Source organism: Haliotis rufescens, unplaced genomic scaffold, assembly GCF_023055435.1.
Source record: "Haliotis rufescens isolate VD_foot unplaced genomic scaffold, xgHalRufe1.0.p SCAF_20, whole genome shotgun sequence".
Lineage (NCBI taxonomy): Eukaryota > Metazoa > Mollusca > Gastropoda > Lepetellida > Haliotidae > Haliotis > Haliotis rufescens.
In genome coordinates, this window is record NW_025963891.1 from 19,151,056 (window position 1) to 19,169,251 (window position 18,196).

Below are 18,196 nucleotides of genomic sequence, written 5' to 3' on the forward strand. Positions count from 1 at the left end.
GACATAGGTACAATGTGTGAAGCCCATTTCTGGTGTCCCCCGCCGTGATATTGCTGGAATATTGCTAAAAGCGGCGTAAAACCAAACTCACTCACTCACTCACTAACATGATCAGTCAGAATCATGAAAACACCTTCAAGACATGGGGACAAAATGAAGTTTGAAGTTTGTGTCTGAAGTATTAATTGCAGAAAACTTTTGAAGGTGATGTCTTGAAAAGTATGTTAGAGTGAAATAGAAATACAGAACTTAATCATGCTGAGTTTCGAACATGAGTATCAAGGAGGTGATGTGATTCTGTTCATGACATTGATATACTTTGGACTCTTTTATGACTGATGTTTGGAAAGATTATTCCACATTTGTGAAATGTCAGGTCAGCTGTTTAAAAACCTAGTTTAACCGAGTTAAAAAAGAGGCTGACCGATACAGCTTTAGCCTGTGGTCAAGTTCTGTCGGAAGTGTAAGCTGAGCTAAAGGACTGAATGGACTGGTGAGATTAGTTTTAGGATTGTATGATATTTTGCAGTTATTCCAATTTGTGAAAAAATATTTGAACATGCCCCTCCACACCCCACCCCACCCACTATTGTGTTAAATTTAGGTGACACCCCAATCTTTTGCTGTCATTTTGTCATGACACATCCTTCCCCAATCCCACCAGCCCATGACCAGTCCCTAATAGCCATCTATGGTAACACTAACGTTGACTGAAAGTGATGCAGAGAGCTTTGCTAGGGCAAGTAGACTCCTATGTTCTGGGCAGACTACATTATCATTTGTATTACGGTATTTTTCCAGTGAACATCAGTAGAAGATTGATAAACATCCATGGTTTGCTTATGATAAGTTATTGGGCAACCAGTACACAACGTGTACCAGGCAGGGCTCAATTTAAGGAACTGATTTCACTTGCACCAGGTGCATTGTGACACGAAAACCTAGTAGCACCAGATAAAACCAGGTTGCACCCCGTCCCATAAATTTACATGATTTGAAATATAGACATGACAGATGCATAAACTTGTCTAATTAAATAATATCTCAGATCTTGGTTCGATAACGTTAAGTCCAAGAAATCATGACAAATTACACATAACACAAGGATAGGTGATGTAGTTTGGTACATGAAGCTTGGAGGTATTGAGTATGTTAAAAGGTTGCTGTTCAGGGGTAGAAACTAATATATTTTGTCCACTAGTCCTTATAATGATAACATGTAGCAAGACCCTTGAAAATGGCAAATTTCTACTAGTCCTTATGATACCTTAACTATTGGGCAGTTTGGCAAGGACTACAGGACTAGTGCCAATTTCTAACACTGCTGTTGTGTGGAAGAGTGTCACAGACAAATTTAATTATTTATTCTTGCACTTGGTGTATTTAGACATAAATATTAGGCTGCACTTTTCAATAATAGGTTTCTCTGGTGCATGTTCTATATAGTTGAATTGAGCCCTGCCAGGTATAGTAACAGTAACCATGGTAACAGTATGGCATACCTGTGTTACTTATGTTTTATATTCTCATCCTGCTCCATTCATCACATCATCAGTTGTCTTGGTGTGGTTTTATACAATATATGTTCTCTGAGGACACGACTGATTGGTTTAAATCAAAGTTACGACCATGGTCACAGGCTGTTGGAATTTATTGGAAAAGAAATATCTTCATAATATATATGTATTCAAGAAGTGATTTGACTTTCGTCTGTTGTACAGAAAGGTTGGATTTACTTTTACAACTGGGTGTGGTCCATAAGATATTGTGTCACCTCAGAAATGAGGTATTTTTCATCATCTTGTATTGTTGTATCAGTACACACAGACACGACCACTGGGTTGAGCTTGAGGTAAGAGCTTTTAGGAGTCCTATAAAATGTGTAAACTCTGTAATATTGTATTTTATGGTGGTTGCTATGGCTACTGATCATCTTGAAATGAAAACTGTTCTAATTCAAAGGTAACTTGTGTTTATCTGCATGGTTTTAGTTTTTCATTATGGTTGGGAAGAACATTTCCATTAAATTGTTGTTAAGTTTTGAAAATCTTTGATGTGGTGGCTTCATGCTTCTCACAAGAATAAATATAAAACTAATTATGTTTTATTCTTTGTCATTTATATGTGACATGAAAGTTACTACATTCAAGTTTGATGTCGGAACGTCACAAGTAAACTGATCGGATCAAGGGACACAACTCTTGTCAAAGTATTAATCAGAATGTTTCCGAGGTGGAGAGCAAACTACTAAATAATCGTGTTCTCATTTTATAACCGTGAAGTTTTGAAACAAATTGTTTGTTTTGTCTATTGAAAGGCTGTATTGGAGAAACAAAAAGGACTGAGATTTAAAGAGAAAAAGCATCTGCTTTGCATGGCCAGATTACCTTACTTCCTCTGAGATCTGTATCCATCAGTCTCGACTTTGAACCATGAAGTCATGACGACACAGAAATAGCGACTTCGACAAGCCCATTTTGGAACTAACTAAAGTTCAAGGACTTTAGGTCTGTGCTGGCGTAAATCGTACGTTTTTAATAGGCTACCTTCGTACATGTTAAGGAGGGAATATAGCTTAAACCAATCATGTGAAGTATTGAAGTGCGCCTGTGCATCATCGGGCATCTCCAGTTGTCAAACAATCCAATCACAGTTCACAGGTCACGTTTCTGTATTTTTTCTTGATTGACGTTACCAAACTGAATATGGAAATCGAAGCGTACGTAAAATACCTGCGTGAATCCATGCCATTTGAGGTGATATGGGGTTTACGTCGCGTTGAAGATTATTGCACAGTATGCGTGCCCAATCCGGTCTAATGCCGGTTTTATAGTTCTGCTCTACTTAGGTACCATGCTGCAGTTAACATGGATACCACACACGCAGTATAGGGACTCAGAGCCGACCAGTTTTTATCCCCTTACTGCCAAGAGCCGGCCAGGGTAACAAGTAAATGTTTTAACGTGGTTTGGTATGACGCAGCCGGAGATCGAACCAACGTCCTTCCGCTCTCCTGGCAGGTGCCCAATCCATTAGACCACGGAGACCAGGTCAGACCGAACCCGTGTTAATAAGGTTGCCCAGGACAGCCACATACTGTGGTGAAGTGAGGTGAAATGGGGTTTAACGTCGCGTCCAAGATTATTGCACTTATATAGCGACGTGCATGCACGTGTATGTGTGGCTGCTTGTACTAGTCTGGACTGATGCCGATTTATAGTGCTAGCCCACTGAGATACCATGCCGCAGTTTAACATGAATACCCCACTCAGACACAGTATACTGACTCCGAGCCGACCAGTCCTTGTTTTAGCCCCTTAATGCCGAGCGCTAGACAGGGTAACAACAAGTACATACTGTTATGTCATTCAGGATAAATGTGTACTACTGCAGCATGCTCTTAACAGCAGCAATTCCAGGATTGCGAAGGATGTCTGATCAGACAGTGTGAACCGCAGGTTAGGCAGGTCTCCGAGTCAAGCGGCCAGTCAGAGGTTTTGTCTTGACCCAACAATATCGATAACTGTCGGTGGTGATCAGAGTATGGGCTAACCAACGACGGGGAACTGTGTGGTTCGGTGTCATGGTCTATGCTGCATCAAACTCACGAGAGAGTAAAGGTGTACCAAAATGGCCATGGACGTTTTCCCGCCAACTGCATAGTGGAGTTCGACGGAATTGGCGATGGGAGCGTAATGGTGGGAGCGTAATGGTGTGGGCGGTTATCTCCAACACTGGTAGAACAAATCTGGTGCAGCTGAACGTTGTTCCCATTATGAATCATGCTAACGTCATCCTTCACGACGACAATGTTTGACGCCATAGAGCAAGAAGAACAGCAGAATCCCTACGGAACCACAATGTACATGTCCTCGCGTGGCCCTCTCAATCACCAGATTGCGACAGCAATATCTCAACCACAGACACTGCAATAGCCCGTACACTCACTACAGGCCGAGTGGGCTAACATTCCCCGTCAATACTCTCAATGACCCAAGGGCGGTCGGGTAGCCTAGAGGTTAAAGCGTTCGCTCATCACGCCGAAGACTCGGGTTCGATTCCAGACATGGGTGCAATGTGTGAAGCCCATTTCTGATGTCCCCAGCCGTGATATCGATTTTGCTTGAATATTGCTAAAAGCGGCCTACTATCAGATTCACTCACTAACTCACTCTCATTGACCCCAGCCGTTGTCTAGTGGTAGAGCGTCCGCTTGGATAGCAGAATGTCGGGGCTTCGATGCTGGCCGCGTCATACCAAAATACGTCAAAAGATGGTACTTGTTGTTACCCTGTCTCGCGCTCAACATTTAGGGGCTAAAACAAGGCCTCGGAACTTACTGTGTCTGATTTGGCTATCCATGTTAAACTTAACTGGGCATGATGATATCTCAGTGGGCTAGGACTTTAAAATCAGTATTAGCCTGGACTAGTACAAGCAGCCACACAACCACACACGTGCATGCACGTCGCTATATAAGTGAAATGATTTTGGACGCGACGTAAAACCCAATTTCACCTCACCAATACTCTCATTTCGTCCACAGGTGGTGCCAGTAGTGGGGCGGTTAGGGCTGGATTTTAGTCAAAATTGTGCACTTTGGGTTAAAAGCACCAAACTTCGCACACTTATACATTGAACCATTCCGAACATTTCTGGATATTGATCCACCTCAGCAGCGCCCCCTGGTGGCTGAAAATCCAAGCTGGCCGCCAATTCGGCTGAAGTCTCTACTGATGTCAATCTATGCTCAATGTATCATAAATATCTGGTCAAATTCAGTAATTTATTGAGGGTAAGTTAAAAGAATGATGTATATAATTAAAATTCATTATGCGACGCCCTCTTGTGGCGACGGAAATCCAAGATGGCCGCCAAAATGACTTAATTTTCAGAAATTGTCAAATATCTGTTAACAAGAACAATATTATTTGTTCAATTTAATTCAATTTGGCCTTAAAACAATTAAACAAAATGTTTGACTGAATGTTTTAGCTTTTGGTAATACAATTCTTTTACCTGAAATTACGTTTAAATATTACACATTGTTCTTTATTAACTAATGAAAAAAGAACATGGAATGATGAATACATAGATCCATTTAATTATGTTTGACAATGTTGACAAAGTGTCTAGAATGATTGAAGAATTTGAATACGTCAGAGGGAATAAAGAAAATGACAAACATCATGAACCAGCAGCAGCTATACAGAGGACATTTGCAAAGGAAGTTTCATCACTTGTAAATGACATAAACAACATGGAATATCCTTTCAGTGAGGACAGTGGTGATCTGTTGACGCTAGATACCAGGACATTGTGGAATCTGATGTAGTGGAGACGATCAGAAACGGATGCAAAGTAGGCCGGGAGCATTTTGAAAGCTTTGAGCGGTTTGTCATTCTAATGTATGACAGAACTAGTGTGATTTGGAACGTCAATGAAGCCAGACAACATCTGTTTTCAAGAAGATCTAGGCCAATTGAAAACATTCCTCCCACACAGGCAGCTCTAAAACAGCACACGATGCGTGCAACTTTTCAGGGTGGACATGTATGGGGTCAGGTGCTTGATAAGTCCCCCACATTGCCGAGTCCTGCCAACTGGGGATGGAAGAGGACATGTAGTAACACATGGATTCTCCACTGGACAACACTTGGTCAGACACAAGGGCGGTGTTATGAACTTATACACTGCACCTGTAGGAAGTCTTGCACTTGCCTTTGTAAATGCTACAAAGCCGGACTCAAGTGCACTGCTCTGTGCCACTGTGAAGGGAACTGTTTCTGTAATTGAATTATGGAACTGTGAACAGATGCATTGAACTGATATTCTTGGTCATATCTGATATAAGTAAGTTTGATATCATATGTTTGGGTTCATGGAAATAATATCAATAGTACTTACACATACATTCCATATAAGATTTGAATCCATTTCTACATGATTATGTGCATTTCATAGCAAGGATATATACATAGTCAGTTTCTCTTATCATATATATCTTGGATGATCTAATATAATGGAAATAGTTCACATGCAATTCATTAGTGAAAATATACCTTCTTTAAATTGTTTTCTGAAACATTGCATTTGTAGATACTAGGAAGAATATTTCTTATATTTTGAGCCATAATACTAATAGATCATAAGAGAGTACAGATATAGGTTCTTATACTGCTATTTAAAATGTGTTTTTCGACGTTTTATCAACTTATCCAAGGCCAAAAAGCAAAATGTGAATTAAAGTATTTCAATGTACGCAGTAGAAATGGACAATTTCTGAAAATTAAGTCATTTTGGCGGCCATCTTGTATTTCCGTCACCATCAGGGGGCGCCCCATAATGGATTTAAGTTAGATACCCGCAATGAATTACTGAATTTGACCAGATATTTATGACACATTCAACATAGATTGACATCAGTTGAGACTTCAGCCGAGTTGGCGGCCATCTTGGATTTTCAGCCACCAGGGGGCGCTGCTGAGGTGGATCCATATCCAGAAATGTTCGGAAGTTTGGTGCTTTTAACCCAAAGTGCACAATTTTTGCCTTAACCGCCCAACTACAGGCAGTACTTGATGATAATGGTGGACCTTTGAGGTTGACATTTGCCATTTTCTGTGTAACGTCTTGATACTAGACACGTCAAGTTTTCGCATTTGCAGTAAACTTCCCACTATGAAATCTGGTTATGTAGCCGGATACAATTCCAAAGAAGTTACTTCAGGTAAGTTTAAGTACTCCAGTTATCATAAGAAGTGAGTTAACACGCGATCCATTGAACCGCACATAAAATATGGCACTCGTCTCCAGAAATACAAGGCAAAAGACTCTGGACTCTTCGGGACAGTTAATGACCACATCTATTATAGCCGTGTATTTGATTAAACGTAGCTTACCCATAAGCTGCTTATTGCGAGTGAAGCACATCTGACCTAAACTGAACTATATTAAAATAATGATTCCTGACAATGTAAACAGGTTTGGCTTGGCAATCGCGGTTCGGTCATTCCACCGCGGCACTGATGTTGGTTGTACAACTGTTGGTTATACAAGTGTTGGTCACATGCCGACGGAAGTATGGTTGTTGTCGCGGACTCCGAGATGTAAAGCTGGGGTGGCCTAAAGCCACACACCGTCGCAGCGGTGACTCAGCATAACACCACTGCCACAGGCTAATTTGCATATCACGTGACCGGACTTTTCTCTTGTTTGTAAACAAACGCGCTTTTTCAGAAATCAGTTTAGAACGGACTAATGCAAGCATTTGGGGGCGCTTTACATATTGTTTTGCATAACTATATAGATATGCTACTACAACTGCGACAGTGAGTTGCATGACAATATATATTTATGCATCAAAGTGACCGTGTCGCTAGCTCTCCGTTGGGCTTCGATGACAGCACGTGGAGCCGTACAACCAATGTAAACATAGGATAACTACGCAAAAAGAAGTAGATTTTTACGTATTTGCATACTTTCTCAATGAAAGTTAACCATTCTTTGACATTTGTTTTTGAAAATGTGTAGACTTGTCAAACATGAAACGGATGAAAAGCATATGCAATATCTTGAATGGACTGTGAAAGATGTGACGAATCGTCACATGGCGCTGGCCTGTGGCAGAGGTACTATGCTGGCTGGCTGCCGGCCACATGGAACTCTGGGTAGGAGAGTGGCCTAAAGCGTCAGCTCGCTTTGCGGGTTGCGTGTTGGACAGGTTACGCTGGTCGTGGGTTCGAATCTCAGATTCATCTCGAATGTGATCTGTGCGCATTGTTTTCACCAAAGCGGAAACGGCTCGAACCGTGACACTTTAAGCTTCTCTCCCACACTGAACTGACACCCCGTAATATACTAAACATGGTGCCGTTGTACAAAACAACCTTAGCGCTGTGACTGTCGTAAGTCTATTTAAGGTATGCTAAGATCGCTTTGTACAAAGGCACCGTAGGATGGCAGGGTGTTTCTTTTATCAACAAAATACATACGGAGTATTTGCTGTGAAACTTTAGAATCAATATATTTTTATATACAATATTTTGACATGACAAATGCTTCTCCGTTACGATGTGTGACTTGTCTATCGTGAAGATTCCGAATGTGCCATTGATGTGTTTGCCAACCCAATTTGGAACGCTTGATGCCAAGCCTCTATAAGAGGTATTCAGCCTCTATAAGAGGTATTCCGGCCGCCGCAATGCAGTCCGCTGGATGCCATCAAATGTTTACCTGATACACGGATGCCAATATTTTAATGTTGAAATATAGTTTTCGTCTCTTTTCTTGCAGACAGTGACAAATAAATAGCATATTTTGCCCAAAGCTTGTGTGTACACATTGTCATGCATTCTGTGTGAAAATCCCAGTCTGATTTACTTGTACCAGCTGTGAACACCGACATGACTCTTAAATTTATGCATAGATCTTAAATTGGAAGCCAAGACAAATTAATTGGTATGCCGAATGCCAAAAACCCTTTGATTAATGACATGCCCCTCCCCCCTCCACCCCCCACGCACTCTGAGAAACGCTCCTACGTGTTCAAAGTGGCGTTAACCGAGACTCGCCCGTTCCCCCCTGAAAAAGGTTTGATCCTCATCGCTTTCCTTTGCTTTGCACACACAACTTTATTTGAAATATACGCAGTCATCACATTGTATAAACATCTTATTTTAGCTATTTGACTATTGGAAACACCAAGAAATGGCATCACACATTTGTCTTCATGTCAAGTGGCCACGCTCGCCCGTTCCTTACAATTAGTTCTCCTCCTACAGGCGATAAACGCGTATTACACTTCTCAACAATGACTTCGTGCCACAGCAAACACCGTTGCCTGGCAACGTGCAATAGAAGTAGCAGTCCCAACCAATTGTACTATATTCATACTTTTTTTATTCTTTATATGTAAGGCGGGAGACACGAAGGGTATCTAAGAGTTGTTTCCGACAAGCCAGCGGCGAGTTAATGTCCCTGGAGGCTCTATAGAGTTGCTGTATCTGCCCGGCAATTCTTGGTCTCACTCTTAATGTCATGAGTGTCTGCAGTAGTGTTGGTACTATTTGACATATGACACTTTCTGCGGTAGGTTATTACTTCTTGATAAACGCCACTTTATCATGTAACAATTCAGCTTTTGATTTCGCTAGGGGCATATATTGTTTCAGTCACTGTTTTCTCCGAGAGGCGACGATCGATTTGTTCCAGAACACGTTTTTGCAAGACAGTCAGTATGTCAAGCAAAACAATATTTTCTTTTGTTTGTTTGTTGTTTAACGCCGCACTCCGCAATATTCAAGCGATATGACGGCGGTCTGTAACTAATCGAGTCTGGACAAGACAATCCAGCGATTGACACCATGACCATCGATTCAAGCAATTGTTAGACATGATGAATCACTCACTGTAAACATGCATTTAACTTTGTATCCAGCTGTAACTCCCCCAGAGCTATGTATACTACTTAAAAGAAGTTATTACTATTAGCTATTACTTCATACCCAATCCTTCATGTCATAGCAGATCAACTGGTGTAATATGAAAGAATCAAGTGTTCTTTAACTTCTTTTTGAGTAGAATAAATATTTGGCGAAGCTTGACAAAGACATGCACTCAATCAGTTCAGCTGATGCATTCAGCTCAGTTCTATGGCGCCATGTTGCATCTGTGTGGTCACATGGTACAGTGACATTGTACAGCTCCAGGTCCGACACACTGATTTGTACTGCTGGGAGGTTTGTGTCGCCATATTATGGTCATACCAAGTAGTTAGCGTAAACCTCGGACGTAAACTAAATATCTAAGAGATCGTGTGGTTATTATATCTCATGTCTGTCTTGCCTGTCACATGGTGTGATCCATGTGTGCCTAGCCGTGTGTTACCAGATCACAAGTAACCAATGTTTGTATAGCTGTGTTACTTGATCCTCAGTAACTCATGTTAGTCTAGCAGTGTTATATGATTCTCAGTAACTCATGTTTGTCTAGCCGTGTGTTATTTGATCCTTAGTAACCCATGTTTGTCTAGCCGTGTGTTACTAGATCCTCAGTAACTCATGTTAGTCTGGCAGTGTTACTTGATCCTCAGTAACCCATGTTTGTCTAGCCGTGTGTTATTTGATCCTCAGTAACCCATGTTTGTCTAGCCGTGTGTTACTAGATCCTCAGTAACCCATGTTTGTCTAGCAGTGTTATTTGATCCTCAGTAACTCATGTTTGTCTAGCCGTGTGTTACTAGATCCTCAGTAACCCATGTTTGTCTAGCCGTGTGTTATATGATTCTCAGTAACTCATGTTTGTCTAGCCGTGTGTTATATGATCCTCAGTAACCCATGTTTGTCTAGCCGTGTGTTATATGATCCTCAGTAACCCATGTTTGTCTAGCCGTGTGTTATATGATCCTCAGTAACCCATGTTTGTCTAGCCGTGTGTTATATGATCCTCAGTAACCCATGTTTGTCTAGCCGTGTGTTACTAGATCCTCAGTAACCCATGTTTGTCTAGCAGTGTTATTTGATCCTCAGTAACTCATGTTTGTCTAGCCGTGTGTTACTAGATCCTCAGTAACTCATGTTTGTCTAGCCGTGTGTTATATGATTCTCAGTAACTCATGTTTGTCTAGCCGTGTGTTATATGATCCTCAGTAACCCATGTTTGTCTAGCCGTGTGTTACTAGATCCTCAGTAACTCATGTTAGTCTGGCAGTGTTACTTGATCCTCAGTAACCCATGTTTGTCTAGCCGTGTGTTATTTGATCCTCAGTAACCCATGTTTGTCTAGCCGTGTGTTACTAGATCCTCAGTAACCCATGTTTGTCTAGCAGTGTTATTTGATCCTCAGTAACTCATGTTTGTCTAGCCGTGTGTTATATGATCCTCAGTAACCCATGTTTGTCTAGCCGTGTGTTACTAGATCCTCAGTAACCCATGTTTGTCTAGCAGTGTTATTTGATCCTCAGTAACTCATGTTTGTCTAGCCGTGTGTTACTAGATCCTCAGTAACTCATGTTTGTCTAGCCGTGTGTTATATGATTCTCAGTAACTCATGTTTGTCTAGCCGTGTGTTATATGATCCTCAGTAACCCATGTTTGTCTAGCCGTGTGTTACTAGATCCTCAGTAACTCATGTTAGTCTGGCAGTGTTACTTGATCCTCAGTAACCCATGTTTGTCTAGCCGTGTGTTATTTGATCCTCAGTAACCCATGTTTGTCTAGCCGTGTGTTACTAGATCCTCAGTAACCCATGTTTGTCTAGCAGTGTTATTTGATCCTCAGTAACTCATGTTTGTCTAGCCGTGTGTTATATGATCATCAGTAACCCATGTTTGTCTAGCCGTGTGTTACTTGATCCTCAGTAACCCATGTTTGTCTAGCCGTGTGTTACTTGATCCTCAGTAACCCATGTTTGTCTAGCCGTGTGTTATATGATTCTCAGTAACTCATGTTTGTCTAGCCGTGTGTTATTTGATCCTCAGTAACACATGTTTGTCTAGCCGTGTGTTATATGATCCTCAGTAACTCATGTTAGTCTAGCAGTGTTATTTGATCCTCAGTAACTCATGTTTGTCTAGCCGTGTGTTACTTGATCCTCAGTAACCCATGTTTGTCTAGCCGTGTGTTATTTGATCCTTAGTAACCCATGTTTGTCTAGCCGTGTGTTACTTGATCCTCAGTAACCCATGTTTGTCTAGCCGTGTGTTATATGATTCTCAGTAACCCATGTTTGTCTAGCCGTGTGTTACTTGATCCTCAGTAACCCATGTTTGTCTAGCCGTGTGTTATATGATTCTCAGTAACTCATGTTTGTCTAGCCGTGTGTTACTTGATCCTCAGTAACCCATGTTTGTCTAGCCGTGTGTTATTTGATCCTCAGTAACCCATGTTTGTCTAGCCGTGTGTTACTTGATCCTCAGTAACCCATGTTTGTCTAGCCGTGTGTTATATGATTCTCAGTAACCCATGTTTGTCTAGCCGTGTGTTACTTGATCCTCAGTAACCCATGTTTGTCTAGCCGTGTGTTACTTGATCCTCAGTAACCCATGTTTGTCTAGCCGTGTGTTATTTGATCCTCAGTAACCCATGTTTGTCTAGCCGTGTGTTACTTGATCCTCAGTAACCCATGTTTGTCTAGCCGTGTGTTATATGATTCTCAGTAACCCATGTTTGTCTAGCCGTGTGTTACTTGATCCTCAGTAACCCATGTTTGTCTAGCCGTGTGTTATTTGATCCTCAGTAACTCATGTTTGTGTCTAGCCGTGTGTTATTTGACCCTCAGCAACCCATGTTTGTCTAGCCGTGTGTTATTTGACCCTCAGTAACTCATGTTTGGCTAGCCGTGTGTTACTAGATCCCAAGTAACCCATGTTTGTCTAGCCGTGTGTTACTAGATCCCAAGTCACCAATGTTTGTCTAGCAGTGTGTCACTAGATCCTCAGTAACCCATGTCTGTCTAGCCATGTGTTACCAGATCCCAAGTCACCATTGTTTGTCTAGCAGTGTTTTACTAAGTCCTCAGTAACCCATGTTTGTCTAGTAGTGTGTTACTAGATCCAAAGTAACCCGTGTTTGTCTAGTAGAATGTTACTAGATCCCATTTACCCCATGTTTGGCTAGCAGTGTGTTACTAGATCCCAAGTCACCCATGTTTGTCTGGCTGTGTGTTACCAGATCCTCAGTAACCAATGTCTGTCTAGCCGTGTTACTAGATCCTCAGTAACCCATGTTTGTCTAGCAGCAAGCAAGGAGATGATATCATATACGTCTTTCTCCATATGAAACCATATCAGGAATCGAACCAAGGCCTTCAGCATGACGAACAAAGGCACTCCCATCCGAGCTACCCCGACGCCTTTACTTTATTCTGATCTGTAGACAAACTGACAATAATAGATCTTACGAAAATACATATTTTAATCCATTAAGTACATGCAATATATCACAATTTGAACAAATAGTGTAGCTGCTATGGCGATCGCTCACGTATTAAGCCAGCAAATTACGTTAGAAGCCCATAACAGGTCGGCATGTTTGCAGCTATCAAATATTTACGATAAAGTCAATTGTCATTAATGTCATCCTGCGCGGACAACAGAGCGTGTGTCATCCACCCTTATCAAGGATATTATTATATCTGTATCATATGACACATACCCTGGACCCATTCGCTAACATACCTTTGATTTGAGTCGGTTTCGAAGTACACGGCCCCAAAATTCAATTACACAGGAGAAATCTGTGGAAAGTTAATGACGGGAGGGAGGGATATAATGACGTCACATCCCATGGTAAACGGTGAGGTGAGGTGAAATGGGGTTTAACGTCGCGTCCAAGATTATTGCATTTACATAACGACGTGCATGCACGTGTGTGTGTGTGTGTGTGTGTGTGTGTGTGTGTGTGTGTGTGTGTGTGTGTGTGTGCTTGTACTAGTCCGGATTGATGCCGAGCGCCAGACAGGGTATCAATAAGTACCCTCTTTTAACGCCTTTTAGTATGAGCTCCAGACAGGGTAACAACAAGTACCATCTTTTAACGTCTTTTGGTATGACGCGGCCGGTGCTCTACCACTAGACCACGGAGGCGGTCCCATGGTAAATGGACAAGGGCATGTGTCATAAAGGTATAGGATATATATAATAATATACTTGATGGGTGGATGAGTGCTGCAGGGCATCTTAAATCCAGCACTGCTAACACAAGGCTTCAGAACATTTGATCCTCAATAAGACACACATGTAGTTTATGAGCCGCGGTCTGAAGCAATTTAGCAACCGCGCTGCGCCTGTAACATCCTCGGCACACAAGGGTATCTGATCCACTGCCCGTTTCATGCTCTAGCCATAAGTACATAGACAGGCGCTTTTGTTTCTGAAACATAAGTGTCTGGAACTACAGACGATCGCCTGGAGCAAGAAGATGAGAGCCAACATCATTTCTTTTTTCAGTGATTGGAGGTTACGATAATCTTAACGCAAGCACATCATATACTACCCACTTGCGATAGGGATTCTAAACTATTTCATAGTAGGAATACCCCAACCAAACGTTGAGCGATATATACACCTGGGTTACGAGGATGCGATTGGGGTGATGTATGACAAACTATTGCGTTCCTGACATACGGCCATCCATTCGCGACAGCCACGCCATTGCCAACAACCGAACAGATTAAGAACAGAGACAAATGGTGGTGACTTGCCAGTCATTACATCACATGGCATTATTGCAGGTGACACGTCGGAACCCGAAGGTTTCTTTACACTGCTGTCGGAAATGACTTGACAGAAAGCTATATATAATAGGGTTTGCAATATTGTTTACGTAAGGGCTGTTGTACGCCAGTTCATATAATTTCCTTTCCCATGATTCATAAACACGTTTGTTTGTCTGGATCGCCCGTATCAATAACAAAATTAGGTGCGGCAAATAGCTGACGATGAAAACCATGGTGACAATGAAAAATATTTTCGTGACATGTTCACTCGGCGCGAATGACCTTTTCTCGCCCTGTTCGTCCAAAATACGGTCGTCAAAACTGCGGCGTTTCTCAGTCTGAACACGAAGCTTCTTGCAGATCATGGTGTAGAAGACGATGAGGAATATAAGTATCAGAGCGAAGGCGGCAAACAGAGACACATTTAAAGCTATGGCAGAAGGCGAGGCCTTCAGCTCCTCTTCCGCTCGGCACACGGTCAGGTTGATGAGACGATTGTTCCAGTTGAGCTCAATGGTCTGTGGCCCGGTCACCATAGTGGTCAAGGAACTAACGCTAAGGGCCACAGTAATGGCTATTGCACACAGGATTCTTGCTAAACGGGGCTCTATTGCTCGACCAAGAGGTTGGCATATCTTCCTGTATCGTTCAACAGCTATCAGAAGCAGGACTGTTCCGGAGGACACGCTTGTGGCGTATGCAAAGTAATGGGCGGTTTTGCACGCCGTGAACATGTCGATTGATGAAAGGTTAGGAACCGTTTTAACCACAACGTCGATCGGCATCGTCACAACGCAGCTCATCAGATCCAGAACTGCCAGAACCTTCACAAAGAACGAGAACGTGGTTGGTTTACACTTAAAGTGTTGAATACAGAACACAAGGGTATTTCCGAGAATCCCAATCGTCATAAACAGACTTACAACAACTCCATTGAAAAATCGTGGATTTTGCTTCAAGCTAGTGTACACCATTGTGGTGTTGATGTCCGTAGGGCTTAACGTTGTGTACGTGTCGTTCACAGAGTTGTCCATCTTGTGTAGTGCTAGAGCGCCGACGGGTGTGATTGTCTCGCCACTCACTGACATCGTTGATACAGTACCATCCATCTTAATGTGACTCCTTGGTTATATACTATCATCCTCAGTGTCCTGGATGCATGGATGCGTCTGAAATACACAAATACAACGTCATGCAGATGATAATGATTTTCATAGCTTCATTGTGAACATTATTTTTCTATTCCTAAAAGCACTAATTACAAACAATACAGATGACAACCTCTGAACATCCACGCAACAGGAATGTAATGTGCTCGAGTTGCTGAGTATAAAGCCATCCTATGTATAGAAAGGCTTTCATGACACTTACGACAATCCAACCGGAGTAGAATAGGTCTTCAGCAAACTCGCTTGTCGTAAAAGGCGACTATGCTCGTCGTAAGAGGCGACTAACGGGATCGGGTGGTCAGGCACGCTGACTTGGTTGATGCATGTAATCGTATCCCGGTGCTCATGATGTTAATCACTAGATTGTCTGGTCCAAACTCGATTATTTACAGACCGCCGTCATATAGCTGGAATATTGCTGAGCGCGGCGTTAAACAACAAACAAACGAACAAACGAACACCAATGCACAATAGACTTCTGAAATTACTAGGTGATTTTGGGTTAACGCCGCTTTGAACAGTGTTTTTAGTACCACGGCGTGTCAGCTTGATGAGGGCGTAAACCCCGGAGAGATACGTAATAGTTATCAAAACCTTGAGGTTCGAGTTATATGACAGTCGTGTACGTGCAAAATTGTTCGCGGAAGTGTACAAGGCCCGTACTCGAGTGTCCATCCAACTTGAACCTCAAGGTCCATGGGAGTAACTATTTTACACAATGGCTGGGAAGAATAACCTTTCATGTTCATCTGTTGGAGCATATGAATGAATACCTGGGTACATAATCGGGGCGAACCGGGATTCGAACCCACAATCATAGGTTTCTGGCGTGCCCAAGGGACGCAACTCTGCACAGCGAATCGCGGCGTTGAGCCACCCGTACTGAAATGAACCTTTAGAGAACGCTACTTATGGTAAACACACTGAGCTCTGTATTGATGCTTGGGGCTGTATAGATTTATGGATTTATAGTTATGTAAGTACCTTACAATATACATTAAATTCAATAACTTTATAACATTGATTTGGTTTCAGCCTACACAATTCAAACCTTCACAAGTGGATTTGGAGTTCACCAAGCTTACACACACTAATACCAAATGCCAGACACTGCAAACAAACAGTTTTTGACTGTAGACGTAGTTTTAGTGCGTAAGGATTAATAAATCAAGCGACAGGTCAGTCTATGCACATTAGTTCCGCCTGTAGCAGGCTCTCGCGGTCTTGGAACGTCCGAGCACGACATAGCAGGAGCAGGTTACTGTAGGCATTAAGGACGCGTGTAAGTGTGTGGCTGTCGCAAACCCCATACTTCAACAATACTTGTCGTAGAGCTACCATTTTCTTGTACAACTGGGCTGCCTTCTACACAATACACTTATCAATGCTTGTCGTAGAGCTACCATTGCCTTGTACAACTGGGCTGCCTTCTACACAATACGCTTCTCAATGCTTGTCGTAGAGCTACCATTGCCTTGTACAACTGGGCTGCCTTCTACACAATACGCTTCTCAATGCTTGTCGTAGAGCTACCATTTCCTTGTACAACTGGGCTGCCTTCTACACAATACGCTTCTCAATGCTTGTCGTAGAGCTACCATTTCCTTGTACAACTTGGCTGCCTTCTACACAATACGCTTCTAAATGCTTGCCGTAGAGCTACCATTGCCTTGTACAACTGTGCTGCCTTCTACACAATACGCTTCTCAATGCTCGTCGTAGAGCTACCATTTCCTTGTAAAACTTGGCTGCCTTCTACACTACGATACAGACATACTAGCTACAGCCGTGTAAGTGACGCAGTAAGATCTCTTAGGCAAATCGACTGCGGACACGAGACTTTCGCATTCGTTAAACATAGAGTTTCCAGGTGTTCTGTATTGTTTAATAGGCAATACTTGGAAGTTGACGGATGACAAAGTAGACAAATTTTATGGATAACAACTTTTTTAATTACTGTAAAGGCGACGTGTGGGTATAGAACCTTATACCGTGATCTCGCAAGACAGGTCCTATGCTCTTGTCTGACAACGGTTTAAAGATCTATAACAATACGTCGCCTGTACAATACGCACTATTCTTAATTTGACAGATGAGTATTTATTTGACAACGTACCATATAGTATTTAAGAAACTATGAACAATAATTGGCATGTGCCTGTTTGATCATATGTGAGTAACTAAGACTAATCCAGCCTTTGAGGTATGTGGTCAAATGCTAGTCAACACGTCCATTCACCTTATTGTGAGTGATAGGTATGAAACCTCTGAAAACGAACGCCGGAGTAAGAACCTGTTTGCAGGGCATTTCAAAGGAAATATCTTCCTTCTAACCAATGTCCATGTCAAATCTTGAGTCACAACAGCCACAGGGGTAAATTACTTGATAGGCATGACTTATAGGTTGTCGGATGACAAAGTAGACACAATTTATGAATTACGACTTTTTTAATTCCTGTAAAGGCGGCGTTTCGGTATAGATCCTTATACCGTTGTCAATAAAGGCAGGGGAGTTGGGGTAGTTTAGTGGTTAAACCGTTCCATCTTCACACCGAAGGCCAAGATTAATGACGTTACCAGACATCCCACGCCGTTGTATTGCTGGCATGCTGATAAAACCAGCACAAAAACACACTCACTCACTCACAGCGACCACATATAAAGTCATTTCTCAGACAGAACTAAGTAATAACTCCTATATAGGAATATTATCAATGAAATATAAACACGGTCCAGACAGAGACCATTAGGTGTACACATGTTGGAAATCCTAAATCAATATTTTGAGAATTTGTTCCGGTAAATATACA

The 18,196-nt window shown here is 42.1% G+C and overlaps 1 protein-coding gene across 2 annotated transcripts in view; it reads right to left on the reverse strand.

The window, feature by feature from the left end:
- Positions 1-13,955: 13,955 nt before the first annotated feature.
- The window catches only part of LOC124130090 (galanin receptor 2a-like), a 71,074-nt gene continuing 66,833 nt past the window's right edge, over positions 13,956-18,196 (reverse strand). For both annotated transcript variants that reach the window (XM_048400920.1, XM_048400921.1), the window contains one exon: positions 13,956-15,386. In XM_048400920.1, the coding sequence (XP_048256877.1) occupies positions 14,214-15,326 (1,113 nt within the window). In that variant the 5' untranslated portion in view covers positions 15,327-15,386 and the 3' untranslated portion in view covers positions 13,956-14,213. The remainder of the gene's footprint in view (positions 15,387-18,196) is intronic.